General features: G+C 50.0%; 11 protein-coding genes across 11 annotated transcripts; 5 read left to right on the top strand and 6 right to left on the bottom strand.

Moving 5' to 3' along the window:
• Positions 1 to 271: 271 nt before the first annotated feature.
• On the bottom strand, positions 272 to 700 carry DEU56DRAFT_978025 (uncharacterized protein; the record flags this gene model as incomplete). Its single annotated transcript, XM_041359673.1, has 2 exons — positions 611 to 700; positions 272 to 560 (listed from the first exon to the last, which is right to left on the bottom strand). Exons 1-2 carry the CDS (start codon positions 688 to 690, stop codon positions 272 to 274), a joined length of 369 nt encoding a protein of 122 aa, XP_041212542.1. The 5' UTR covers positions 691 to 700.
• A 271-nt stretch (positions 701 to 971) lies between these two features.
• Positions 972 to 2,965, bottom strand: DEU56DRAFT_781822 (uncharacterized protein). The gene is made up of 5 exons (XM_041352066.1): positions 2,847 to 2,965; positions 2,446 to 2,710; positions 1,883 to 2,395; positions 1,325 to 1,832; positions 972 to 1,275 (listed from the first exon to the last, which is right to left on the bottom strand). The coding sequence occupies exons 2-4, from the start codon at positions 2,644 to 2,646 to the stop codon at positions 1,365 to 1,367; spliced, it is 1,182 nt and encodes a 393-aa protein (XP_041212541.1). The 5' UTR covers positions 2,647 to 2,710; positions 2,847 to 2,965; the 3' UTR covers positions 972 to 1,275; positions 1,325 to 1,364.
• Positions 2,966 to 3,453: 488 nt separating this feature from the next.
• DEU56DRAFT_61619 (glycoside hydrolase family 13 protein) lies at positions 3,454 to 6,016 on the bottom strand. Its single transcript, XM_041347020.1, has 16 exons — positions 5,778 to 6,016; positions 5,631 to 5,723; positions 5,538 to 5,584; positions 5,331 to 5,490; positions 5,200 to 5,284; positions 4,955 to 5,141; positions 4,896 to 4,902; positions 4,767 to 4,850; positions 4,564 to 4,714; positions 4,436 to 4,518; positions 4,350 to 4,382; positions 4,246 to 4,300; positions 4,122 to 4,196; positions 3,941 to 4,069; positions 3,825 to 3,883; positions 3,454 to 3,773 (listed from the first exon to the last, which is right to left on the bottom strand). The coding sequence occupies exons 1-16, from the start codon at positions 5,876 to 5,878 to the stop codon at positions 3,521 to 3,523; spliced, it is 1,602 nt and encodes a 533-aa protein (XP_041212540.1). The 5' UTR covers positions 5,879 to 6,016; the 3' UTR covers positions 3,454 to 3,520.
• Positions 6,017 to 6,605: 589 nt separating this feature from the next.
• Positions 6,606 to 7,131, top strand: DEU56DRAFT_978023 (uncharacterized protein; the record flags this gene model as incomplete). The annotated part of the gene is made up of 2 exons (XM_041359672.1): positions 6,606 to 6,845; positions 6,905 to 7,131. The coding sequence occupies exons 1-2, from the start codon at positions 6,620 to 6,622 to the stop codon at positions 7,129 to 7,131; spliced, it is 453 nt and encodes a 150-aa protein (XP_041212539.1). The 5' UTR covers positions 6,606 to 6,619.
• Positions 7,132 to 7,287: 156 nt separating this feature from the next.
• Positions 7,288 to 7,981, top strand: DEU56DRAFT_61609 (uncharacterized protein). The gene has a single exon (XM_041347019.1). The coding sequence runs from the start codon at positions 7,444 to 7,446 to the stop codon at positions 7,897 to 7,899; it is 456 nt and encodes a 151-aa protein (XP_041212538.1). The 5' UTR covers positions 7,288 to 7,443; the 3' UTR covers positions 7,900 to 7,981.
• A 457-nt stretch (positions 7,982 to 8,438) lies between these two features.
• Positions 8,439 to 12,348, top strand: DEU56DRAFT_978021 (CHAT domain-containing protein). Its single transcript, XM_041359671.1, has 5 exons — positions 8,439 to 8,658; positions 8,715 to 8,865; positions 8,921 to 9,060; positions 9,108 to 9,205; positions 9,260 to 12,348. Exons 1-5 carry the CDS (start codon positions 8,619 to 8,621, stop codon positions 12,212 to 12,214), a joined length of 3,384 nt encoding a protein of 1,127 aa, XP_041212537.1. The 5' UTR covers positions 8,439 to 8,618; the 3' UTR covers positions 12,215 to 12,348.
• Positions 12,349 to 12,740: 392 nt separating this feature from the next.
• Positions 12,741 to 15,465, bottom strand: DEU56DRAFT_781800 (SRP54-type protein). Its single transcript, XM_041352065.1, has 13 exons — positions 15,409 to 15,465; positions 15,171 to 15,358; positions 14,865 to 15,116; positions 14,737 to 14,812; positions 14,527 to 14,686; positions 13,990 to 14,477; positions 13,684 to 13,939; positions 13,480 to 13,631; positions 13,365 to 13,426; positions 13,287 to 13,310; positions 13,051 to 13,236; positions 12,937 to 13,002; positions 12,741 to 12,884 (listed from the first exon to the last, which is right to left on the bottom strand). Exons 1-13 carry the CDS (start codon positions 15,437 to 15,439, stop codon positions 12,822 to 12,824), a joined length of 2,004 nt encoding a protein of 667 aa, XP_041212536.1. The 5' UTR covers positions 15,440 to 15,465; the 3' UTR covers positions 12,741 to 12,821.
• A 1,114-nt stretch (positions 15,466 to 16,579) lies between these two features.
• Positions 16,580 to 18,282, bottom strand: DEU56DRAFT_752982 (uncharacterized protein; the record flags this gene model as incomplete). The annotated part of the gene is made up of 4 exons (XM_041349673.1): positions 16,580 to 16,794; positions 16,823 to 16,995; positions 17,115 to 17,131; positions 17,182 to 18,282. The coding sequence occupies 4 exons, from the start codon at positions 18,280 to 18,282 to the stop codon at positions 16,580 to 16,582; spliced, it is 1,506 nt and encodes a 501-aa protein (XP_041212535.1).
• A 482-nt stretch (positions 18,283 to 18,764) lies between these two features.
• On the top strand, positions 18,765 to 19,870 carry DEU56DRAFT_729255 (beta-lactamase-like protein; the record flags this gene model as incomplete). The annotated part of the gene is made up of 5 exons (XM_041348088.1): positions 18,765 to 19,046; positions 19,152 to 19,261; positions 19,314 to 19,423; positions 19,474 to 19,751; positions 19,799 to 19,870. 5 exons carry the CDS (start codon positions 18,765 to 18,767, stop codon positions 19,868 to 19,870), a joined length of 852 nt encoding a protein of 283 aa, XP_041212534.1.
• An 88-nt stretch (positions 19,871 to 19,958) lies between these two features.
• On the bottom strand, positions 19,959 to 20,858 carry DEU56DRAFT_909047 (SFT2-domain-containing protein; the record flags this gene model as incomplete). The annotated part of the gene is made up of 8 exons (XM_041357063.1): positions 19,959 to 19,981; positions 20,082 to 20,168; positions 20,224 to 20,236; positions 20,286 to 20,375; positions 20,426 to 20,446; positions 20,495 to 20,550; positions 20,603 to 20,676; positions 20,725 to 20,858. The coding sequence occupies 8 exons, from the start codon at positions 20,856 to 20,858 to the stop codon at positions 19,959 to 19,961; spliced, it is 498 nt and encodes a 165-aa protein (XP_041212533.1).
• A 271-nt stretch (positions 20,859 to 21,129) lies between these two features.
• Positions 21,130 to 26,238, top strand: DEU56DRAFT_781785 (uncharacterized protein). The gene is made up of 10 exons (XM_041352064.1): positions 21,130 to 21,652; positions 21,814 to 22,605; positions 22,654 to 23,004; positions 23,054 to 23,264; positions 23,314 to 24,352; positions 24,416 to 24,654; positions 24,713 to 24,967; positions 25,015 to 25,530; positions 25,590 to 25,685; positions 25,744 to 26,238. Exons 1-10 carry the CDS (start codon positions 21,255 to 21,257, stop codon positions 25,927 to 25,929), a joined length of 4,083 nt encoding a protein of 1,360 aa, XP_041212532.1. The 5' UTR covers positions 21,130 to 21,254; the 3' UTR covers positions 25,930 to 26,238.
• Positions 26,239 to 26,268: the final 30 nt, after the last annotated feature.

Below are 26,268 nucleotides of genomic sequence, written 5' to 3'. Positions count from 1 at the left end.
AATGTTATACTCATACTGATTATTCAGGTATATACGTACTCTCCTTTCCTTGAACATTGCTGTCTTTCACTTGTATCTAGGCACTAGTACTTGATGGACCACTATTCTGCGGGCATACTTGATGGGTAGTTATAGGGCATATCGGCGTCACTCATGACTATCCGGCTGTCATAGTATTCTTTCACGTCGTCGTATCTCATGTCGCTCGTACTTATACCGCACTTAATTATGCTTGCTTTACGACGCCTGCAATGCCCAGCCCCAAACCAAACTAGTGCTCTCCGCTAGTCGTTGCGTACCGATCTTCCAAATCCTCTTGTCCTCCAAAGCCGCCTTCAAAGTCACGATCCTTGGTGGATGGTGCAGCATCCTTTGTGGTATTGTCCTTAGATGCTGTGGAGCGGTTTTTCTGCTCCTCGCGGAGAGAAGCGAGCTGGGCTTGCTCCTGTGGAGAGTCGATAAGTAAAGGTAATGCAATAAATAGCCCCTTGGGGAAGCCTCGCCTTCTCGTGGATGTATTTCGCTTCTTCACCTTGCTCCCTCGAGCTCCAAGTAGGGTCCTATACTCATGAATATCAGTTTTTGTTGGTTCAGCTGCTTCGTAGTATACTGGCTTGTGCAGTAGTTCCGGAAGACATTGTTCTCGTCGAGGTGGAAATCCACTGGTGGATTCGAATGTGGGCTCCACATCTTAAACTCCGCGGCGCTGCTCAATTGCTGCACTGTAGTGTTCAAATTCGACAATCGCAGACAGGGTGAGGTATATTCCAGCGTATCTATACTACAGAGTAGACAGATAACGTCAAATTTGAGGATGGTGTACAAGGGTATGCAACGAAAAAGCGAGCGACGATGAGTATGCGATAGATTGAAATGTACACCATGTATGTGAGGTATAGTAGACTAGTGCGATAATGTGCTCCAGATCACATCGATCAAAGATGATCCAATGAAATGATGATGAGAATGAAAAAGACAGGAAATAGCGATAGAGGGGAAATTCGTATGTAGTCCTGAGTAAGTGTTTCTACCTGTAGGAATCATCAGCGTGAGTTCTGGAGCAGAAGATGTACATGATGTAGGCGAGGTATAGTAAACTAGTGCGATAATGTGCTCCAGAGCACATCGATCAAAGACGATCCAATGTAATGATAATGAGAATGAAAAAGACAGGAAATAGCGATAGAGTGATCCAATGAAATGATAATCCCGATGAAAAAGACAGGGAATAGCGATAGAGGAGAAATCCGTGTAGTCCTGAACAAGTGTTTCTGCCTGTAGGAATGTATCAGCGTGAGTTCGAGATTACACTGCAGAGGCGCACCTCTTGAAAGAGACAGAGCCATCATCTCGAGGGCTAGCCTCTATGAAGCGAGATATGCGAGTAAAGAAGCCCGTTTACGAGACGCTCGCTTAGTTTCAGCACGCGCGATCTTGGCGCATGACCATGGGCGGAGAGACATCTCCGTCGCGAGCGGTCTCTGGAACAGAGTAAGAGAACCACAGATGCTGGACGTTGTGGTGTCTTCGTCCGAATTCGCGAAAAGCTGCACGACAGGTAACCAGTGAAAAGATTGCTTAGCAGCGTTGGCAGTGCTCAGTACAGTACGAGGACGCGGAGAGGGTGAGTCCAGGAGCCCAGCTGCTCGCGGACTGGCACGTTGTTCTGATGAGCTGCTTGAAATCGCAGGGGATAACTCCCATCCAGATGCAGGGGAATCGGGGGTATAGTTGGACTTGTCCTCATCGGGCGTCCGACATTTAGACGGAGGTTTAGCACGTGGAAACTCTGGCGGCCGGGCGAGGGAGATAACATCCAACGCAGGTAATATCTTCACAATGTCATGAGCCCCGGTACAGAACATGAAATATGCAAACAAACCTTTGGCATCACGCGTATTTGCTCCTGTTTGTGGCCTATCATGCTGAGATTTGCCAGCGAGTCTCGCGGGCCCCAATCTGACACGGCTGTGACAGAAGTAGCAGGCGACGAAAACGACGGGCTGTCTATTGTTGCAGATTCGACGGTGGTAGTCTCGTCGTGCCCCAAGGAATCAATCTGGGATTTCACTGGAGTAGATGCTTCGCTGGATACGCATGAATCTGGTAGTCCTTCCACTGTAGCTGGGATACTGGCCCAAACTTCAGCAGTTCTCATTCGCAGACTGGTAACGCGACTGGCTATGCGGCTACCAGGAGGATCGGGGTTGATATCCTCCTGATTCGAAGGTTTGTGCGCGGCGGAGGATAAAAGCCCATAGTCTGGACCACTCTCCCAATGTTTAGCTGGTGAGAGCATAACAGGATGGAGGAAGCCATCTTCAGAGACAGCCAGGGTGTGTCTGGATGAGTCTGGAGTGGCAGAAGTTGACATTGTCAGAGGTATTTGGACTGACTGTAAACAAGTGAGTCGACCGCAACACATGACAATGGGAGAGAACTGACGGAGTCTTTCTTGAAGATGCTAGCCAGAGACATCTTTTTGAGGTGTGTAAGATTGGAGAAGAAGCGAAGCTTGCGAGCCTTCGAAGGGGATGTTGCATCGTCAGAGGGCGAATTGGACTCGATCACAGGCTTTACATCCGCAGGTGACCCGGAGCCCACATTCTTGCGCCGCAAAACGAGCTTGGTCTTGAGCGTAAACATGTTGGTGACTTGACAGACTTGATGTTGATGAGAGGTCCAAGGAGTGATGTGTGAGACAAACAACCTGAAATTTTAATTGCAACCGTCAGTTTCGTGACGATCGAACATGTTCAGGATGAAAGAGACTGAGATATCTGGAGTTCAGTTTGGAACAGTGCCAGATATCTCATTCATATGGTTGCAGACACGATGACACTCACAGATAGTAGCATACTCCTTCGGGAGTAATGATTTATGTATACAGTAGGCGCAGCCTCGCTTGATGAGTTTCGCGTCAACGAGTCCTTTTGTGGTTTGCTCCTAGTAGTTGAAATTCAACCACATTGCCGAAAATGGTTATCTAGTGTCCAGTATTTGTTTGGCAATAGCTTCCGTTTATAACAACCACAAGATTTACATCACGGAGGCAAACAATTGTCAAGTTGAAGTGACAGTCCAGGTTCAAATGTTCACTGAGACTCGAAGCCTCCTCGATTAAAAACTTCCTCAATCCTCTGCGTGGGCGTTCGGAAAAGTCTCAAACCAGATGTTCGATTCAGTATCATGCAAATCAACATCGAGATCGAATTATAACTCGTGTGCTGAATCGTACATGGTCCACTGGGCGAGGCGAATTAGCACTTACCGTCCTACCATAGGCCACATGCTCAGTGCACTCCACTCCTAGATACCTGCGCATTTCGATTCTACGATATGACCATGGCCGACTAGTTCCAATGAATATAATGCATTGCAAACCGCACGCCAGTCAACTAAACTCACCTAATTGTCAGGGTGAACTGGTTCTAATGCCCCACAAAGCCCGACAGCTCCCGAGAGTAGTCGAGAAATTTCAGTCGACGAGAATTTATCCATTAGCGTCCCTACTAAACCATTACAAAAAACACGACAGAAAACCCAACAAAGAAGACGACAACAAAGTCAAAAGAGATATAACAGGACGATGGGTGTGCAGTGCCCCCGATGCGTACTTGGTCGCACCTGTCGCAATCGAGCCCGCGTTTCCGCACAAACCAGAATTCTGCAGAAGAACAGTTGGGTAGAGAACAAGAGGAACGCCTCCTAGGCTATACTGCGCGTCGATGGTACCGTTGCTGCCTACTGGCCACTGTTGACAGGTCAGTACGCTATAATAGGATGAGTTCTCATGTCTGAGGTAAGTTAGAGAAGCGGCTGACTTGGTGAGTGACGTGCTCGCAAGGTACGGGGTATACACGGGAATGCTTATGTTTTGGGGCTAATAATAGGGTACGGAAAGATCAGAAAAAATCGAAGATGCGGATGAAGCACGTACGGGTGATCCAATATTGGTCATGATGGAAACAGCATCCCCCTTCAAGGTTGCGATGCCGTATGGTGATGTTGTGAGCACCTGTGTCGGCGTGGTTGCCCATTGCGTGGTATTAACCAAGAAGTTACGGAACTGTGAGGCGCGATGATCAACATAAAGCCCTCGAATTCAAACCATGGCATACCTTGTTCAATGTGGATATAAGTTGGTATGTTGTAGTGTTGGCATATTTCGAAGGCCACATCGCCTCGCGATTATACTGCGGCGGTGTTAAGACGCATTGAAATATATCGGCAGGATCAACTTACAGGATCGCTACTCCCGCTAAAGCCCTGCTCTTGGCCATAATACACAATGGGTATGCTTGTAAAACGTCAGCGATTTGTCAGTGAAAGCGGCGATGCGTTTTTACCCATCAGTCATGAAGTTGAATACCATGGCGTTGCTGTGTCGTGTCAGGATCAGGATTTGCAGAACGCAGTACGGGAAAGTGCTTACTATAAAGTTTGTGGATCGGTAGAGAGATTCGCCCAGCGAGAGATATCCTGATTTTCGATAAAGTTCCCGAGAAGTGTGGGGTCCTACAACCATTGGAGTACATCCATATACAAGTGTGGTCCACATACCTTGAACTTTGCTGCCTCCTGCGCAATCATATTTGTGACGGCACTCGTATTCTGTGGCCCAGGAATGGTGAACGCCTCAAGGAGTGCGGTGTACATGGGGTAGTTCAGAATTGAGTCGAGGGCATCAGGTCCTTGGTATATAGCTGCGCCGCTGCGATACAAACATGAGTCAAGTAGAGCAGGATCGATTGCTGGGACCTTACTCGATATCTGAGCCGAAGACTTCTCCTATGCAAAATACACCGGCTTTGCCACAGAACACGGGTAAGAACCCCATGTTAATATGTCTACACCTCAGTTAGCGTGAGTGGGGGGGATGAGGGATGCCTTACTTCGCAGCTGGCAAAGGCTTCATTATTTTGTGACAATAAGACTGCTTAAACACACTTACCATCAATTCGGAGTCCATCAATTTTGTACTCCTGAACCAAATCCTGAATCCAGTCACCGAAGCCGGCAACAACAGTTGGGTCTTCTGTGTTGAGGTCAGGAAGAGGAACGACGGTGTCACCTAACCAACATTGTTCCTCGCTGGTGGTGTTGCTCCAATCTATGACACAGTATGGATGGTATTGCGACTACGTATGAACAACTCAGCAATTAATTGTGGGTAGCATACGGAAAAAGTAAATTTACCTGTTCTTTGAACATGTACGTGGATAAATCCGGGGTTATTGACGTGGCCATTACATCGTTGATAACGACATCAACCATCAAGTACCTTGAAAGATTCAACGACGTGAATACTGGCCTGTAAGTACACTCACATTCCGCGACGATGCAGTTCAGTTGACAGAGCCTTGAGATCGTCAGACGTTCCAAAATGAGAGTTGAGTTTAGTAGCATCCGCAATCCAGTATCCATGGTAGGGGTCTCCGTATGGGGTAGTTGGGCCTTCATAATTTTGGGAAACAGGACTAATCCAGACTAATATCGAGTCAGACATGTTGATAATGATGAATGGAATTGTGTACCTGCAGTGAAACCTGCGTCTTGTATGTAGTCCAGATTCTGGCGAAGACTGTGGGAGGTCAGGAGTGAAACAAAAACGAGCGTGCGTTGCTCACGAATTCCAGGTCCCACCGCAATACGTACGGTCCCCCGGGGGGCATTGATTTGGGTCAGCACCTTCGGGCAAAGCATATCTGTCGATGATGACTCTACGATGATTTAAAGTTAATGGGACAGTTGGGGAAATGGGTTTATAAACGCACTGATAAATTGAACGACCTCGCCATTGGTCGGAAGTGGCGGCATAAACAAGAGGTAAGACAAAAGTAAGGAGGGCAGCTGCTAGAGACGCAGCGTGTGGCATGATACGAAATAAAACGAAGGTGAGGTACAGTGAGCGTGGGGGCCAGCAGATGCCAGCGAAGCTTGGGAGAAAAAAGAGCGAGGGTTGGGCAGGGTACCGCTAAGAGGAAGAAAATGAGAGGCTTCTAGCAGTCAACGTTAAGTTGCTTTTAGTAGTGCGGCTTGTCCGAATTGGGAACCGCGGAAGTTCCGAATGACCATCATACGGAAGTAGCACAGGCATACGATCAGAATGACCAGAAACATGATCATGTGGTAACAATCTAAACGTTCGTTTGAGCACATAATTACAATGCAAATCTTCCCCATGCGATCGCGGTACCATTTTCCATGTTTCCACCTGATGTAGTATTATGTTCAACCGTTTAGGCGGAAAGTGCTCACCTCTTTACATAACATCTTGTGGGGAAGAGTGGTAACATACCACAGGCGTCAGTTACACAAAATTTCCCACAGACGTTACATACCACCAAGCCCGTTTACATAGGTCACCATCGGCTATCATAATCATAGAACAGCACCAGTCAGGTACCACCAAGTCGTTTTGATTTATATCATACGGCCTTGTTTGAAGTTGAAACCACTGGCACTGGAGTTCAACGTTGCTTCGATCGGAGCACTTTACGTACGCTTGGCGCTTGGCAATGCCATCATGTGACTTTGACATGTAATGTCAGGGAAACCCGGAAGCAATTAGCAATTGCCACGGATGTTGCTCTTGCACAATGCAATTGCAGTCCTCATGAGTTTCAGATGCGGCACTTCTGAAGGGTGCTCACACCTTTACAAAATACGGTTGGCTCGTATGCCTATGGGTCCTCACTGCTTCGTTCCAGGTATTTATCTAGTGAAACTCCCTGCCCTCATCACGTCCTTCTGCAAGTATGGTTACCACACGTCCGCTTTGAATCAGTTACAGGGTGTCCTGACGTGTAAAACTGCTGATTCAACTGCCCCCATGTACTATGGTCTGCCAACATGCATTCCCACGTCCGGCGCAATATTCTCTGTACTGACGTCCAGACAGAAGAGATGCGTCCGCCGGTGTTCGAGATCCCAGCGAAGACTTCTGGGGAGGGTGTTGCTGCCACCATCTCATTAGACGGTGACAATGACATGTATATTTTCTTGAAGCATTCCTTTAGAGACCCGGAAAGTTGCCATCCTGATTTCCACAGCTATCGATGGATCAACTCACGCGGCTGGGCCCAAGCCGAGCAAGCAGACGTTTCATCGTGGCGTCTACGATGGTGAAACATTGATGATCGAGACAATGATCCACGCGATCGACTTCAACTCATGCTCGACTTAACGAGCGAACTGCTACCAGGGACGGAGGTGTACAAGCTATGCGATCGTATCCTGTCCACATGTGCTGATCCCACCTACACTTGTCCGTTGTTGCAGCCCTCGCAGATCCTCAGCGGATTTCACAAATCTCGAAACTTCTTGGTCCCAGTCAGGGCAGGGACCTTGAGAGAATACTGGTACAGCTGTGGTCTATCATAGATATTCCTACCGACAACAGTCTCCCCGTGAATATTTACCACTCATCCATTCGTGACTATGTCTCCCACCGTCCAAACTGCAGCCTCCCTCAAGTACAATATACCGCTTCACCTCGATTGCTCGGCCCCGCTGAATGCGCTCTCGGAATTGAAGAAGCAGAGTCAAGCTATGGAACCCCACGACCCACAGAGTTTGACACAATCATTATCATTCATCGTCCGGCCGCCGGAGTTAATGCAGGGGCTTATACATCTGCTATGGCATCGGGGAAATCGCAATTCAGAGCTACAATTCTGGCTAGAAATTCTGGACGGGCGAGCTTGGCTGCAGACTCAAGGAGGGAAAGACTGGTTGCTCACCCAGGGGGGGAAGGACTGGTTGCTCGCCCAGGGAGGGAAGGACTGGCTACAGACCCAGGAGGGGAAGGATTGGCTAGAGGCCCACGGCGGGCATGACTGGCTGCAGACCCGGCGTGGGCAAGACTGGCTGCAAACCCAGCCCGGGCAAAACTGACTGCAGATTCAGCCCGGGCAAGACTGGCTGCAGACCTACAGAGGGCATGACTGGTTGGACACCCACGGTGGACAAAAATGGCTGCAGACTCAGCGCGGGCAAGACTGGCTGGACACCCACGGCGGGCAAACCTGGTTGCAGACACAGCGCTGGCAAAACTTGCCGCGGACCCTCAGCGGGCATGACTGGCTGCAGACCCAGGGCGGACATGAACTGGCTGCAGACTCCAAGTGCGCAAGCCTGGTTGCGGACGTCACATGGTCAAAAGTACACTCAATCATCCTTCCATGGCACTGTCAGCTCGGTCGTACTCATATAATCATTCAGCCTTTTCTGTTTTCACCGGTTTGCATTAACTTACGAATAATCTCGATTCTACATGTTGCCATGGTGTGCTAAATGAGACGTAGGTACAGGAGTAGCAAACACCACAGGGCGCTCAGAATCTTGCATGATGTTGGTGTCCTACACACAGGTTCTTCACTCGGCATGCATCTTTGGTCTCAGCACTTAATCTAATCATACCAGCGTCTATCGTGCTGAACAGCCCTCAACAACATGATGCAAATACACGTACAGCCATCAACTAATCCCTCAACCTCTTCTCTCCCTCTCAGACAAACAGTACCCATATCCCCACCCCTGTCTTCTCGTACCACTCATTCCGCCCGGCACTAAGCCCACCCTCGATTCTTATCATTTCGCTTCATTATACCATCATGCCCAGTAACTTAAAACGCCAATCAATCACACTTGAAGGTGGATCGCTCCATATCACTTCATATCTCTTTGTGATCCTCACGCTCTATCTCCAGTCATCAGTGGAAAAAATCTTAAAATGCCTTTCCAGCGCATACCCGCAGGCATTTACGTGTCCATCAATGTCGACTCAAGGAGACGCTGGAAATCAGCCGTCAGAGTCTTATCATCCGACGATTCTGTAGCGTGGGGAGATACTGTGACCCTGTAAACTCCCTCGAAACTTTCGGACGCGATTCGAGAACTCATCCTCGGTTTACAGATCATCCCATGAGTCACCTGCATTGTCAGCGGAGATCAGAGCGTCCTACGAGGTCGACCGAATGCTTGGCAATGGTGAAGTCATTGGAAAACTTCAAACATCGTGGGATGAGCTGCTCGGTCACGGAGATGAGCCATTCGGTGAGTAATTTGCTGCTCATTCATGTGTATCTATTCACATTCCGTAGAACTGTCCTTCCCACCCGTTCGTGGTGTCAATCCTTCGCTCACACTGAAGGTCACTGTTGTACACACTAACGATAATCAGGACGGCACACTATTTGATGTGAGTGATACTGACCTCTGCTAGTAGCTCCTGCTGACGGAACACCAACCGTAGTCCCTCGTAGACTGCGAGATTGCTCAAGAGACAGATGCGGGCCACGCACGATTTGCTGAATACATGTCCAGCAGGACGGTCTCTCACCTGAATGATGCTTTACAGCATTTTCAGTTGGTTCTTGACCGCCGTCCGGTTGACCATCCTGACCATGCAGCGGCTCTCACCAACCTCGCGTGGGCCCGCCTTCTAGGCTATATTCTAAACGATCTTCAAGACATTGATACCACCACTTCCCTCTTCCACAAAGCCCTTGCATTGCGTCCACAGGGCCACGGAGATCACACATTATCTGTCCATAATCTCATTTTCGCATTGAACTGGCGTTACAGCAAGGAGCCCACCGCTGTCTATATTCGTGAATCCCTGCAACTATGCTATAAGCTACTGCCCCTCTGTCCAAAGGGCACCTACCTTCGTGGCATTGTAGACAGTGCGGTCCTTTTTGTGATCAACAGATCCAACAATCTTCCGATTGATGCATCTGATGAAGGCATCCACCTTCGACGAGTCGTGCTCGAACTCTGTCCTTTGGGTCACCAATTCCATCCACAAGCACTCTACATGCTTTCATTGGCTCTCAGCACACACTTTCAACAATGTGGCAGTAGTGATGATATAGACGAGAGCATACAGCGTGGTCGTGAAGCCGTCTCTCTGAGCCCCGAGGGACATTCTGAACATGGTATCTACCTGAACAACTTGGCCTTCTCACTGCATCTCCGCTTCGATCACGAAGGCAAATCACATGACCTTGATGAGGCCATCTCTTGGTGCGAAGAAGGACTGCGCCTGCGTCCTGTTGGGCACCAACGACGTTATCACTCATTGGACAACCTAGGGTCCGCCCTCCGCACCCGTTCCAAAGAACGTGGTGACGTTGATGATATCAACCGAGCTGTCAGCCTCTATCGCGAGGCACTGACGTTGCGCCCACCTGGGCATCCATGTCGTGACATCACGCTTAACAACCTTTCCGATTCGCTCCAATACAGATATGACCAATTACACGTCATTGAGGATCTTCACGAGGCCATCAATCTGTGTCGCGAATCCATTCGGATAACGCGGCTTGATCATCCAGAGCGCCATATGCCTCTTTTCAATTTGAGCTTAGCACTCTGCTCTCGTTTCAGGCAAACTGGGAAGAATGAAGATATCGAGGAGGCCATTCAAGTCTGCCATGAATCGTTGGTGGCATTGCCTTCACTGCACCCACACAGGACTTTCAGCCACCTGCGGCTGGAGCAAGGCCATATGGCTCGTTACGAGGTACAACACGATCCAGCTGATTTGTCACTCGCAGTGGAGAACTTTAGACTGGGATCACAACACCCCACTCAAGGATTCCCAGAGCGCATCGGTCAAGCATATAATTGGACTGTTGTAGCGGAGCAACATGGTCATGGATCTGCACTGGAGGCTTACTCAAATTTTTTCGAGCTTCTGGATGCTCATTTGAGAACGCGGTCATCGCCGGCTTCACGGCGTGAAGCTGCTGCTGCATTCAAGTTTGATATCTCAAGACTACCTGTGAATGCAGCATCATGCGCCATACGCCGTGACAACCTACGACACGCAGTCGAACTGGTGGAGCAGGGCCGTGGCCAACAGTGGTCATTGGCCTCTCGCCTGAGGAGTCCACTCGACGACCTCCAGTCTTCGAATCCCGAGATAGCTCACAAATTCTCGGAGCTCAGCAAACACCTTTCTGATGCCCAGGGTTCCGTAGGCAGCACAGACCGAGCTGCTGCTGATCGAGCAGCGACAGAGTATAAGAGACTTGCAAGGCAATGGGAAGCTGTGGTAGCTGAGATACGTAATCTTCGAGCTTTTTCGCGATTCCTGCTCCCGCCATCGTACACGGAGTTGCAAGCAGCAGCGCGCCAGGGCCCGGTCATCATCCTCATTGCCAGCGAATACTCGTGCAGCGCCATCATTGTCCCGACATCAGGAGAGCCCCATCACGTTCGCTTCCAGCGCATCACTCTCTCCCATCTGGAGAAGCTCAAGGACGATTTCGCTACGGCAATCCGGCATACGGCTCGTATGCGCCCAGAGGAGCCGAGGAAGAAGTTGCGAGTGCTCTTGCGGATAGTGTGGGACGAGATCATGCTACACATCGTTAATGTCCTCCAGTATGACCTGAAATTGCAGCATCGGTCTCGAATATGGCTGTGTCCGACGGCGGCCTTCACGTCCATCCCTCTCCATGCAGCCAACCCCTTCCGAATCAACTCAGATCGCTCTGGGAAGGAGTCATGCCTGGAGGATCTCTACATCTGCTCATATACACCCACACTTTCAGCTCTTATTAGAGCTCGGCAGGCGACGAAGACACGTGCGACTCCCTCCTTCGCGGCGATCGGACAAAGTCAACCAGGCGCAGGGCAAGGCGACGTGCTCCCGGCTGTCGACAGCGAGCTTGAGCTTGTCCATACACTCGTTCCTCCCAACATCAAGTTCACTAATATGTCGAAAGACGAAGCCACACGTGCAGGTGCGCTCAATGCTTTGCAGTGCAACACCTGGGTGCACCTCGCTTGCCACGGCAAGCAAGACCTTGAGCAGCCTTATAACTCATGTTTCGCCATGAGAGACAAACCCGTTACGCTGCTTGACATCATGGAGAACAATTCTCCGCAAGCTGAATTCGCATTCTTGTCAGCATGTCATACCGCCGTCGGCGATGAGGAGACGCCTGACGAAGCCATCCACCTCGCGGCTGGACTCCAGTTTTCGGGGTTCAAGAGCGTCGTTGGCACGCTGTGGGGGGTCAGTGACGCTCTCGCAAAACACGTTGTGGAAGCTTTCTACGAGAAGATGTTCGAAGACCTAGAGGACGGTATCATAGACTGCACAAAGGCGGCCTGGGCACTGAACCGTGCTACACATGCCGTGATGACAAAAGTGCCGCTCGAGCAGAGGATGGTTTTCATACATATTGGTGTGTAGTTCTATGTGGTATTGCTGTCGTCTGGTACATGTTCTTATCAACTAGACCTTCACGCGGAAGTCACATCCGCTCACCTGATCTATGTAATTATATACTGTAAATAGTAGTTCCAATAAAAATCACTGGAAAATGCACTGGTGCTGAATGTTTCAGAGTAACTTCCCCTGAAACTGCATGCAGTTAATTTCATTGGAGCGCTGATTCTGAATTTCAGCTATACTTTTGACTGCATCTGGTTTTGTCTAATAATTTTCACTGGAACCTCTATCCACAGCGTATAGCTTCTATCATGGTGTAGGTTCCATGCGGACATCTAAGGGCTCCTGCGACAGTACTTTTATCCAACTGTCTTGTCCCAAAGCCACGTCTAAAATACGTCGCAGTCCTCCGGCGTGGGTCTTCTACTAGCACGCACCACGTACCAAGAGCCGATAGTATCAAGGCAAGATACGCCGTGAACGCAGCATGTGGATAGTCCTGCGGTCTCCCGAGCTCATGCTTGAAGAAAGTCCGGGGTTTCGTTGCTTGCCAGCCGCACTAATTCTCAGCACTGGTATTGATCCAATATAGATAGCAAGTACATAGCAAAATTACTAATCAGGAATATCAGTCGCTCAGTATCGCCTGTACCACGTTCGCAACTCTCAGCTGACGGAGGTCGGTATATGTCTGTGAAAACAGTTAGAATGCTGGCTATGCATTACTGGGACAAAAAACAAACCTGGCCACATCCGACAAAAATAATTGGCTGGCCTGTCACATATGTCATCGAGAGCGCTGCACCAACCTATGCACGAGTGTCAGATGGCATTGCTGCAGTAAGCAAATCACGCACCTTGTCATCTACCGTATCCCACTTGGTCACTAGCATACCGTCGATGCCACGCCCCTTGCCCGAGCCGGATGCAGACGAAAAGTCACGAAGGGCGCGGTCAAATTTAGTAAGCTGGTCAACGGCCTCATTGCCTACGAGCGCCTCGCCGACAAAGATAATCTTGTCTGGGTTATTCGCAGCGACAAGCTGTGGAATTCATCAACGGCGTTCAAAGAAGCCTCCACCGCGTATCATACCTTGGCAAGTGCGCGCATGAGGGGCTGGCAGAAAATGACCCATTAGGGTCGTGACAATTATAAAGCCAGTTTGCGTACCTCGTTATCTTGCATGCGCCCGGCTGTGTCAATCAAGACGACGTCAAAGTCGTTATCTTTGGCTGGTACAGAATTCTTGAGCTGAAAATGTACTCGGAACAGGAAAATTATTTACCATATGCGATGGCTTCTTTGGCGATGCCCGCAGCATCTTTCCCGTACCCCTTCTCATACAGTTCGACACGGCCTTTGCTATTCGTTGCGCCATTGACGCCAAGCATGGAAAGGTTGCGCACATGTACGCGAAGCTGTTCAACTGCGCCGCTCCTTCACGTGATGTTCAGAAATAAGCACAAGTTGCGCGTTAAAATTCTCTTACCGGAAAGTGTCACATGCTGCAATGAGCACCCGCAAACCGTTTTGGATGAGCCAGAAACAGACTTTTGATAAGTTTGTGCTCTTCCCTACGCCATTCACACCCACAAAGGTGATGCTATAAGGCATCCTTTGTTGAGCGGAAGGCAGGGGGGAAGAAAGTTTAGTCCTGATTGACAACAACAGGTCTGTCGAGGTCTTGGGCGTCAGAATACGCGTGAGCGAAGATGACAATGCCGTCCGAACGGCATTACTGGTGGCTAAAACTGCGTCAAAAACACGAGACATAAAGATGCAAGACACGGCATACTTTGGAAACCTCCAACTTTCTTCCCCACAAGACTCTCTCCGACACCTTCACAAACTTTGTCCGCAATTTCCATGGCGACATTCTTCTTCATAAGATGTTGTTTCATACCCTCCAGTACAGGCTTCAAATCTTGTTCGGTTAACACTTTGGAGCCTGTCAATCGGGAGAACAAAGAACTGAGAGCGCCCAATGAACCCGATGGCTGCTTTGGACCCTCATTCTTTAAAGCACGGGTGATAGCACCATTTGACTCGGAGTCCTTTCCACCAAAGTCCCAATCTTTCACCTCGTATAGGCCATCTCTTGTCCTTGTTCCAAGAGAAGCTTTGTCGACGAGGGCTTGCAAGTCATGTGATAAATGACCATTTGCGCTGGAGTCAGGCTTGTCGGTGCTAAAGTCCAAAGAGGCCATTTCTGTTTCTGACGGGGCCGATTCGCCCCATTTCCGCTGCGCCTTGCCTTTCGACTTCTTACTCGTTGACTCGGAGCTGTATAATGTAAAACATTGGTTTGAGACAAGATTATTTGCGCACTCACTCTGAAGCTGGCATGCTGTCCCGGCCACTTCCCGAGTCCACCCTCGCCGCACCTCGTCCTCCCCTCCGGCCACCCCGACCGCGCAGTCTATTCTTGAGCGCTTGGACGTTCCGAGCTATCTGTTGCTCGTCCTGCACTGCAATCGACGATTCGGAGGGAACTTGAAGTCGCTTAAGGATATATTCTTGTAATAGTGGATGAAAAGCTCACCTGTACTGAGGTCATCGGAAGGAGGACTGGGGTCAGGCAGAGCTGGGGCCACTGGTCTATAGCGAGACTTCCGCTCCTGCAGGCTCGGAGTGAGCAATTACGATATATATGCGTGGGTAAGGGCGCACCTGTGCAGCTTTGTCTTCAAATCCCTTCAAGAGCTTGTCGAAGACACCATCCCAGCCTTCAAATGCTTTTGCAAAGTTCCACGTATTGTGAGAGTCGCGCGCAGCAGCTGACACGAGCTTGCCGCTTTTTATCGCATGCAGCGAAGCGACGAAACTAGTCAGGAATGGTTCGAATAGCTTGATAAACAGTGATCTGAGAGCAGCTAGCAGGTCGTCCACGTAAGTAAGTTGAAGAATGCGGTGATAGGCAACCTATATTTCTGAACGTCGGTCGAGTTACTGCGGCAGAATTGACGGCCAACGTACCACAAAAATGAGCTCTAGATCATTAAAGAATGTCCACTTCACTGCATACCCGTCCTTCTCGTATTTCTCCTCAGCTGTCCGGCCTTCGATCAATGCTTCACGTATGAGAGAGTTCACGGGAGACGAGGGAGAAGAAGCCAAGTGAGATGCTTCTGGCGTGAAGGAGCGTGACCATAATACAATACCTCCTGCAACTGATAGTGAGGTTCAGCTGCTTAAAACAGATAATTGGACTTACCTTTGTGCGAGATCGAGCAGTGGTCCAGCATAGTCGAGCGTAGTGAATGTAACTCCTACTACAGCGACACTGCATCATAATTATTAATATGAATCATAACTTCAATTACATAATTACATAAGCTGGTTTTAGCCTTGGCATTAACCTTCAAGTTGCCACGGATATCAATCGCGATGCATGAATCATGATGCTTTGAAGCCTTGGCCAGCTCGCTGCTCAGCGCTTAATATTGGCCAGCTGCTGGCCACGACGACAGCCTGGAATTTCCTGATGGACACGAACGTATGGCGGAGAAAGATCATCTTCAACTTGATCTGTTGACTACCCTGCGATACGAAATTCACTTCGTCACGGCGGTCAGTATTTTTGTCAGTGACGTTCTCAAGGCCCAAGGGTCGCAGTGCCTGCAAGCCTCTCACAAGGGGGGACCTTTGGGGCTTCAGATATAACATATCTCCACGATCCGGTGCGCACGTCCCTTATTCGTAGACTTCATTCCTTGATCATCTGAACGCCTCAACATCCAGGCCAGTGCGCATTCTAAACAACGGTGGTTTCCGAGATCGGCAGTTATTGTGTGAAGACTTTATGAACACAGATCAAGCACTGGCAAGTTCACTCGTTTCCCCTGATCTGCCAAGGATATTCCCTATTTTGCACACCCTGATTCCAACATCCAGGACTCTATCAACAAGTTCGGTCATAAATAACAGCATAAGGGTGCAGTACGTCGATAGGGATGCCACCTCTGCAGGCACCGTTGTCATGATACGGGGGCGCTAGGCGTTGATGTCATGCAGCGCATTATTGGCTTTCACTGTGCGACGCGCTGCCATATGTGAACGTAGAACTGACAGCCATGGGGCTTTTCTTTGCATAGACGCGACGCGACGTCCCATGCTACAACCCTTTTTATACATCGTGATCACAAAGCAGCTCTTTTAGCCTGTCGATCGAATCTCGAGGCAGTCAGGGAAGATGGAATATTGGAAAGTTGCCCGACTTTATTCATCGTTATGGTATGGCCATAAGGTGGCACATGATTCACATTGAATCCATTACCGCTTTACTATACGATGGGAGATGAGGGGGCAAAAATACAAATCAAGCGGGATAGAAATAAGTTAGCTTTATGAACGTCGCTATCATATGGCCATAAGGTGGTATAGGATTACATTGGATCTATCACTGCTTTACTACATATGACCATACGATGGGAGATGAAGGGACAGGCAAACGAGACAAGCTTGAGTTGGAAAGCGATAGTGCTAGAAATTGCTTCGGCCGGGTGTCTTACTGTGCTATATCTGTTGAAGGCGATGATGATGCTCTCAACTTCTAAATGATCGGGGAACAAAGAAGTATCCGCTATGTTTAGTTGCAGATCTGAAAAAAATCGATCCTGCTGTCTCACTGGTACTGCCTAGTGCGAAATCTGCCTTCACATCTGCCGCCGGCGCAGGTTTGTATTGCCAGATATTCGGGGTGTGCGAATGCGAGGAATAACTGTTCATGAGCCTTACCCCCGCGGTAGTATGCCGGACTTTGGTGAAAGATGCTGGAAACAGGAGAGGAACAGACCCAAGCCTGCCGCGCATGATCTCCAGAGTCAAACATACTGTAAATCAGTACATAAATCCCCGTGGATGACTACCATGTAGCGATATCAGAAAAACGACTCGAACAAAAAGGTTCAGTAAACATACACGGGTGATACCCATACCTAATAATAAATTAAAACCTCCTCTGGCTAACATCCACACTACGTCGTACAGGTATCAACGGGGGCAATGGCTGTGTACCCGCACCGTTCCACACAGAATCTGGCCGTGATTGCGCGATTGGGGCAACGGAGAGGTTCCACAGATCAGCATATGCGTTCTGTAAGGTCTCTACTGCGCCGGAAGGCTCCATGGGGTATGTATTTTGCATCAATGGCGCGTAGCTGATATCGGTTGCGGGAAGGGGGGATATGGACCTATAGTCTTTACGAATGTCGAATTTCCCTGTATCGCGAGACCAGAACTCTTGCGAGCTGCCAATGCTGGATACCCTGCGTGCTGGGGCTTGGCCCATTTTCATAGATTCATTCGAATCTTGTTGGACTGGCCGCCGAAGAGGCTGCAGCGGCTTTTCTAAACTGTAGCGCACTGACTGCTCATCTGAACCCCCCATCCCATCTGGAAACTTCATATCCGACATGGCAGGACTTGTGTAATACGAGTCTTGCTTTAGTGGCAGAGGGATGTGATGTTGTACGACAGAGGGTACGATTTCTACGCCGCAATCTAGGCGGAGGACGGGCAGCTCTCCGCGTTTGATGGTCTCTGCGAATTCTGAAGAGGGTGCGATGTGTTTTCTTCGTTGAGCGCGACGGCAGAGGATGAGGCCGAGGATAAGCAATGCTAGGACGACGACTCCTCCAATAGTACCGCCTGCAATGGCGCCTGCGTTAAGATTTGAGGTGGAGCCAGTTGTTACGCTGGTCGTTGTTCCCGGGTATGATGATGCTGATGCTGCTGCTGCTGCTGCTGATGATGATGCTACCGCTCCCGCTGCTGGCGATGCAGTTGGATCAGCAGGAGTTTGGGTTGTTCCCGATTGGAGTGACACCGCGGTCGTCGCGCTGGATGGGGTGGTTGGTTCAGAGGGGGTAGTGGTGGTGGTGGTGGGGGGATAGGAATACCCGGGGGTGCTGGCGGGTATCTCAGAAGTGTTGGGGGTGCTGGTGGGTATAGCAGAAGTGCCGGTGGATGAAGGAGAATACTCGGTGGTGCTGGAGGATGAAGCAGAAGACTCGGCGGTGCTGGTGGATGAAGTAGGAGGCTCGACGATGCTGATGGGTGGTTGTTTATTAGGATGGCTGGGTGCCATCTGTACTACAGAGTCGACGACAAGAAGTTATTAGCACGCGAGTTGTTATCCACAAAGACACTGCTAAAACCCAACCATAAACACCCAGTCAAAAGACATCCAAGTGAACACTCACAATAGACAAAGTCTTGCTCAAGTTCCGTCCTGCATCCAAAGCGCTCAGGAGTCAAGAGCCTAATAGTGGGAGTCGGATAGCAAAGAGGAAATGACCAGCACTCCAGGGCAATCAAAAAATAAGCAAAACCAGAAGAGAGAAAAGACGCTCAAGGGGGAGGGAAAACACCCCAGTTTGACATGTGAGAAGTGGACCTCCATCACATCAGGCCTTTATCCAAGGCTGTACATGAGATGCGAGGTGGCCGGCACGCACGCGTGATCAACGCCTTTGTTACAAACCTCATACTAAGAATATCTGGACAAGGTTTGTTAAATCTCCGCGACAGACCATCACCATCACTTTTGCAGTGACCCTTGGATGACATATGCTCCATTTGCGTTCCATCGCATTCCGTAGTCCAATCCGGCATTTCTCATCTACAATCCCAGCCCTCAGGATGAAAGTCGTACCTGTTCTCGTTAGCGCAGATAACTATGCGTACCTCCTCATCGATGAGCCTAGCATGAAGGCAGCGGTGGTGGATGTGTTAGATGTGGAAAAGGTACAGGCTGTAGCTGAGAAGGAAGGCGTGAGCATCGTCGCTGGGATCACCACGCATCACCATCAAGATCACAGCGGCGGAAACAAGGCATGTTTGTTCCCGATTGTACTGGTCCACTATCACCCTAACGTTGTTTCGGCTTTGATAGACACTGGTGGGTAACGTGCAAAAATTTGATGGTAGTGGATTCACCCTCGTTCCAACTCCAAGGTTTCTACGTATCCTAGTATCCCCGTGTATGGAGGATTTGATGTGCCATCTAAAACTGACCTCGTTGAAGATGGTGGCGAGTTTACTGTTGGTGATAACATACACGTTCAGTGAGTCCAACCCCCTTGTTTCATAGTCAAACGTTGACCGGGACCGCAACAGATGCTTGGCAACTCCTTGCCATACCAAGGATTCCATCTGCTACTACGTAACGGACACCAGCAATAAGTCTCAGGCCGGCGGTGTGTTCACAGGGGACACCCTGTTCTTAGGTACGTCTATGCTAGTTTCGTAACTCCCCGCACCCTTGACACCGCCCCAGGCGGTTGCGGTCGTTTCTTCGAAGGCACGGCAGAGCAAATGCACACATCCCTTTCCAAACTGGCAACGCTCCCAGACGACACGACCGTATACAACGGTCACGAATATACCGCTGGTAACGTTGCATTCGCCAAGACGGTCGAACCCAACAACCCAGGTATCGATCGTCTTATCAAGCTTGCACAGGAGAACAAGGTGACTACTGGTCTGTCGACCATCGGTGATGAGAAGGAGTGGAATGTGTTTATGCGTTTGGATCAATCTGCCATAAAGTATGCGGTGTTTCGATGATGATAGCCGTGCGCTTATTTGGCTATTATAGGCAGGCCACTGGTGCAGAGGAACCCAGTGCTGTTATGACCAAGTTGCGCGAGCTGAAGAACAACTTTAGGGGGTGAGGAGGTACGTTTTTGGGATTTAATTCAGCCAGTTTGACTAAGGCGGTGTAGAACCAGGCTCTAGTGCGGGTAGCACATTGATTATTGATTATCTGGCCGAGGGAACGAATTCTACAAATGTATTGATTAACATCATATATCATTGCAAAGCAACGGGTCATCAAGCATTATCCATCATGATCTCGTCAACATACATGTCATTAACTCATACCGACGAGTTTGAGCACTGCTGATCGGGCGTACGGGATGTAGGATAGGTTGTACCAGGTGTAGGCGAGGTATTCGATGATGACGAAAACTGATGACATCAAAACATTAGGGGTCGGCAACATGCGAGGTTGGTAGGAACTTACTGATGCACAGTACCTGGAAGATGGGGGTCAGCGTAGTCTAGGTACAGGAAAGGAGTACGGACCTCGTTCTTGAGTACAAAGGCACCAACGAAGACGAGACCTACTGAGCCCAGGAAGACAACTGTGGCGATGATTCGTACGGGTTTGAACATCTATGATGGAGTGTTTGAGTTGTGTAGTATTTGGAGGACATGAAACACACAAGCTTGAATTGAGACGCAAACTATGCGGACGTTAGTGTCAAGGGCGACAATAAGGAGGACAAGCTCACTCCAATGACGAAGCCGGTGCCGACGAGCGACACCATGATTCCGATAGTGTAGAGAACTTTGTAAGGAGGTGGTCACAGGTGAACTTGGAGCAATAGAAGGAAACTGACCTGCAAAACTACCGAGCTGACCCAAGAAAAGCAAGATGCTGCCTAGTATACTTAGTGCAAAGCCTATGATGAGACTGCGAATGTTGAGGCAGCCTTGAGGTTAGTTGATAGACAAAACACACCAGCCAACAAAGCCGTATAATCTCTGTGTACGAGTGAGACCGAGAAACTTGAAAGCGGAGTCCCCCTCAAAAAATTGGGTCTCTGGGATGATACCGCCTGCCGATTCGAGGTTGAACCATCCTTTGGAGGGCATGTTGAGGAGAGAAATTTGTGGTCGTGTCGTGAGCTGTGTTAGAGGTGCTCTTGAAAGTGACGCGCAGAAGGGTTACCGCAGCTTTCTCACGCTCGGTATCATTCAAGTTGAATTCTGGTCAAGGGGCCTAGTGGGCTTAGACTAGCCATAGCTAGATGAGAGACTTGATTCTTATTGGTATAGATTACGGTGCATGTAAGAGGGCTGCCGTTGAATGGTGTTATCAGGTTCGTGACGCGCGTACGGTTGAGTTCGATAACAATAAAGCAGTGCGAAGGTTGACTTTTTTTGGATTACCGCCTCGTGCCATCCTCGTGTGTTCAACGAGGCCAGTCGAGTTTTTTTGCTAGGACAACCTCTCTTCTTCGTGCTCTATAGCTTGCTTCTTCATTGATAATGGACTCAAGGCAATCCAATCTTCACGACAAGCTTTTCTCAAGAGGAAGCGTCACTCCTCCCAGAGAACCCTTTCCAACCATAACACCTCCTACTCATATTGATTCCTTGTTCCAGTCAATCACAACTCAGAATCATTCTGCGCCTGCGACTCCAAGCATGATCACTGACGATGATGCTTCGACCCACTCAGCTCCAGCTGTTTCAACTACTCCAGCTGATAGGCAAAGCGCCCTCCTCTCCTTGCTATATCCCGCTGCTTCCTCCGTCTCTTCTCTAAGACCCCTTCAGCAGTCTCAGCAAATCCCCTCTCCACCCGCTTCATCTATAAGATCAGGTCAATCCCCTTCAAATAACAGCGAAACTCAAGGAAAGATCCTCCTAGAACAGCTCATGGGGTCAGTACAACTTCATTTTTGGCCACACTTCATGTCCTCCCGCCTCACTTCATACACGAGGCTGCATCCTTTTCTTCCAATTCTTTTCATCTCGCTTTCCATCTTTCCACCATGACCTCTTGGGATTTCCTTGATACCTTTTATGCTGATCTTTATGATAGTACGGCTCCTCGTTCAAATTTTACCGAACCCGCTCCACCACCGATGACGACCTTGCCTCCTGCTTCCACCCCCCAGTTCCAGCCCTCTCAGCTGTCGATGGGGCAGTCTTCCATGGGAGACTCGTACCATCTCAATGAAGGTCCTTACATCCCACAAGAACAGCCCAGGGATACCCTTCAGCACAACCCCCCGCCGCCTCAGCAGCCCCAGCAGCTCCCACCCTCTCCTCGGAAGTCTATGTTTGAGTTCGTTTCTCCCTTTGATGCTCTTGACTCCACCTCCACCGTCAAGAAGAAGCCTGTCCCCGCAGGTCCTGCAAGTGCATCCAGCACAAACGAAGACTCCTGGACCTCCGCTTCCCTCGGGTCTCTCAACGATCCAAAGCGCAAGTCCGTCGAGAATCTTATGGACCAGTTGACCAGGTCCCAGCAGTCCTACCCCTCTGGACAGGCATCCTCTCCAACCTATGACCCTTATAGCACCACGGACGAGTATTCCCAGGTGGAATCACAGCCGACCCCTCAGCAGCAACCCGTCCAACCTCGCACTATGCCCCCACCCCCACCTCTTCCTCCCAAGCCTGGCCGTGCTTCGCCTCCTAGGGGTTCTCCCCCGAAGCCTGCTGCCCAGCAGCCGCGTCCTCAGCCACGACCTGTGGAATCTCCTCTCGGTCAGGCTCCCATGCCGCCTGCTAGGCGAGAGAAGGACGGTTCGCCCGGTCCTCGTAACACCTGGAAGAATGAGGGCAGAGGCAAAGGTGCTGCCAAAGGAAAGGCACATACGAGTCCAAGGCAAGCTTTCCACGTTTTTGACACGTGCCTTTACTTACACTCACTTAGTTCGCAACCTCAAACTATCGTATTCGATGTATCACAGCCGCTGGACGATGTGCAGGCTCCTAGAGACGCCGTGAAATCTACCGCAATTGCGTTGGTCAAGCAGGACTCTGTCTTCTTGCCTGGTACGACCATCGGCGCCACTCATTGGATTGCGTATGCTATGACCAAGGGTCGTGTTCGCGTCATCTCGCGATCAAGCGGTGATCGCACTCTTCTTCAGCTGCCGACGGTCTTTGCACCTGCCACATCGGTCATCGATATGGCTGTATACGGCAACAGACTGGCAGGCGTCACCTCCGACGGTGGTTTTGTTGTGTGGGAACTCCCCGAGGTCATCACGGATGATGTGCCGTGAGTTCTATCAGTGCTAGTGATCTTCTTGTTCTAATCGTATTTGTAGCGGGCGACTCTTGTTATGTATCGTCCCCAGCGCTGACGCCGACCCTCTACACTCTGTGAAATGGCACCCCAAGCAACCCGACACTCTGGCAGTGGCATCTGAGTCCAAAATGTATTTACTTGATTTAGCGGACGCTGCGCGTACTTTCAGAGGAGAGCCCTTGCCGCAAGTTGAATTGAATCGTATTTCTCAAGTATTTTCTGTGCCATCGGTCAGTCCTATTGCTTCATTTTTTGATGTCTTCTCATCCTTTGTAACAGCGCTTGGTCGCGTTTGACTTCGATGTTCCTCATTTCGCACTGGCTACTATTTCCGAGGACTCCACGCTCACGCTGTGGAACGTCCATGACAAGTTGCCCTTCTGGACCCACCGTGTTCGTGGCGATGATGTCCCGTCATCTTTGACTTTCATCGATGATGGCATCGTCATCGGGAGGAGGAACGGTACCATGTTCCAGCTCCTCTCCGTCATCACCAAGAACGTCCTCTCCACATTCAAGTTCGTCAACGGGAACAAAGAAGACCCTGACATGTTCGGTCACGTCAACTACGACTCCAGAATCCAGACGCTCTGGGTTGCCAACAACCGCCGCGACAGTCTCATTGCATTGCGCATCGGGTTTGACGTCTCAGCCTCAACCTCGGGCGAGCTCGTTCGCGGTGGCTTCTTCGAACAAGTCGTCGAGTTCTCCGGCCCGAAACCGACTATCCACTTTGTCATACTCTCGGCCGACGCAGACCCCACAGGCGACGAAGCGCACGCAGCTTGCGTTGCTGCTAAACTTCCCCCAGGTGACCTCGCTCTCGTCGCGTTCTCCGTGCATTCCACCGGTGTCGATCAGGTCTTGATTAGGAAAGAGTGGTACGATACGGCTGTGTTGAACGCTCCTGCAAAGTTCCCCCCTTATATGCCTGCGGCCCCCGCGGAGGCAAAGGGTACCCGTCACATGCCTCCAGCGCCGGTGTCCATCAGTGGGCCTGGGCCTGCACCCGTGACACAGCCGTCTGCGTCCATCGTCTCCCCTGCTAGAACCAGGACTCCTCCTTCCGAAGAACTCGAGGCTGATATCGCCCGCGACGAGGTCCGTGCGCACGATGCAAAGGGGAAGAATGTAAGAGGGAAGAACGTCGCGTTTAGGGATCGAGAACAGGCCAAAGAGGCGGAGAAATTCAAAGGCGATGCGGGCGCCAGTAGTGATACTGGCATCGCCCTGGTCGTTACGAAGGAGATCAAGAAGAGCGAAGAGAGCTTGCACACCCGTATAGGACGGCTCATCGGAAAAGAGATGGATAAGCAACGTAAGTAGCCGTTGGGCATAAGATGCCTTTTGCAGTTTGTTGATCTTGGTTTTGTTTTCCCAGACCAACGGCTTGAAGAAGCGCGCGCCCATGAGCAGGCTGAGGATTTCAATCGACAGGAGAAGATTCTCAAGTTGATATCGACAGAGCTCACGAGGAATACGACTAGGGTTGTTGAGATGGCTGTTAAAGCTGAAGTCCAGAACTCGGTGTTACCTGCGCTTGAGCATATCACGAGGACTGAAGTTCGAGCTGCTCTCAATGAGCATGTTGGAAGGGGGTTGACGGAATTCATTCAGAATGTACGTTGTGCTCCTGGTTCCTCATTGGAGTGGTGGTTCTGACCTTTGTTGTATGTAGAGCCTTCCGAGTGAGATTGAGAAGCTGCTTCTGCGCCCTGATATCTCGAACCATTTCGCTAGTATCCTCTCGACGAATTTGAACCCTCTCATCGAGCGGTACATCAAGGACTCTGTTACGAAGAATATCATCCCGACGTACTCTCAGCAGACTTCGGCTATGCACCAGGATATCCTTCGGGAGATGAGGGCGGAGATTTTGAATGTGAAGAAAGATTCTATGTCATGGCAGACTGAAGCTGCGCGGAGTCAGGAGGTGAGTGTCTTGTCTATGGGATGAGATCGTTCTGACGAGTTCTGTAGTCTTTGATCAGGGACCTTGAGCATTCCGTCAGGATGTTGTCCGACCAAGTCAAGTTCTTATCGCTCAACACGGCTGCCAGTCATCGGATAGCCAGCAGCGGTTCCCCCGCTCCTAGCGTCTCCAACATGAGCTCTATGAGTCAAGGCATGCACCGCTCTCAGAACCTCCCTCCTCCAACGACGCAGGCTCCGATGTACAGCAGTCAATCTCTCGGTTCGTTCTCCCAGCAACCACAGCCGTCGCAAATGCACGCTACGTGGTATCCTTCTACGATTGCTGCGCCTCAAGCGTCTCACCCTATCGCTCCACCCCAACCCCCTCCACCACCACCATTGTCTCAGCGCTCTCCCCCTGCTCAGCATGATGCATGGGAAGATACGTATATGGCGGTTCTGGGTACGCAGGATCCAAAGCAGCTGAGGGAGTTGCTTGCGAGGTCGAGTCCGGAGGTTGTGATGCCTATGGATAGGAAGGGGCCGTTGTCTATGGCTGTTATTTTGTCGATTTTGCATCGGGTACGTCGTTTCGTGGAATTTGTTTGTTGATTAATTTTGATTTTTTGATGTGTTTATAGCTCGCTACTATAATCGCGGAGACGCCTCCTGTGGATGAAGCTTTCAAGTCGTCTTTGTGGTGGATGCAACGTACAGCTACTGTTTTGAACATCAACGTATGTCCCATCCCCTTGTGTGTGATGTGCGACTGAGGTACTGACGTTGGACTTGAAGGAACCTCTGATCGCACCTTACGTCGCGCGAGTAGTCCCCAACGTGAAAGCAACGCTGAACACTACCAAGCAGCGATTGGCAATTCTCCCTGGTGGACCCCAGACGATGGACGCGGCGCGGACTATTTCTGAGATTCAGGATATTCTGGGTCGGAAAAGTGTGTCTGCGCCGCAGGGGGGTCTTTGAGGGTTGATGTTGTCTACTGCCCTTTCGCCGGAAAATATGAAAAACATATGCAATACACAATACGCGACGATGCACATTCCTTTACTCGATTTCTTTTCCGCTAGCGACGATGAAATGTTACGAATGCTTTTACATAGGCTCATGAAAATTTCTTTTTCTTACGCATGTTTTTCTTTTTGTTTGCTGCGCTACGCTGATTACTGACTGCTCTCGATATCATACATACTTCGTGCTTTTGTTGTAGTGCAGATGCTTGAATCACATGTCATGATAATTCTCCGAATATAATTGGATGACATTCTCAACCCCTTGGAATCGGTTTGGTTACTCATTCGTTCG

Source organism: Suillus clintonianus (genome assembly GCF_016758775.1).
Source record: "Suillus clintonianus strain FC179 chromosome Unknown DEU56scaffold_11, whole genome shotgun sequence".
Taxonomy (NCBI): Eukaryota; Fungi; Basidiomycota; class Agaricomycetes; order Boletales; family Suillaceae; genus Suillus; species Suillus clintonianus.
Note: the sequence above shows the minus strand (reverse complement) of the source record. Positions and strands in the feature narration are given on the sequence as shown.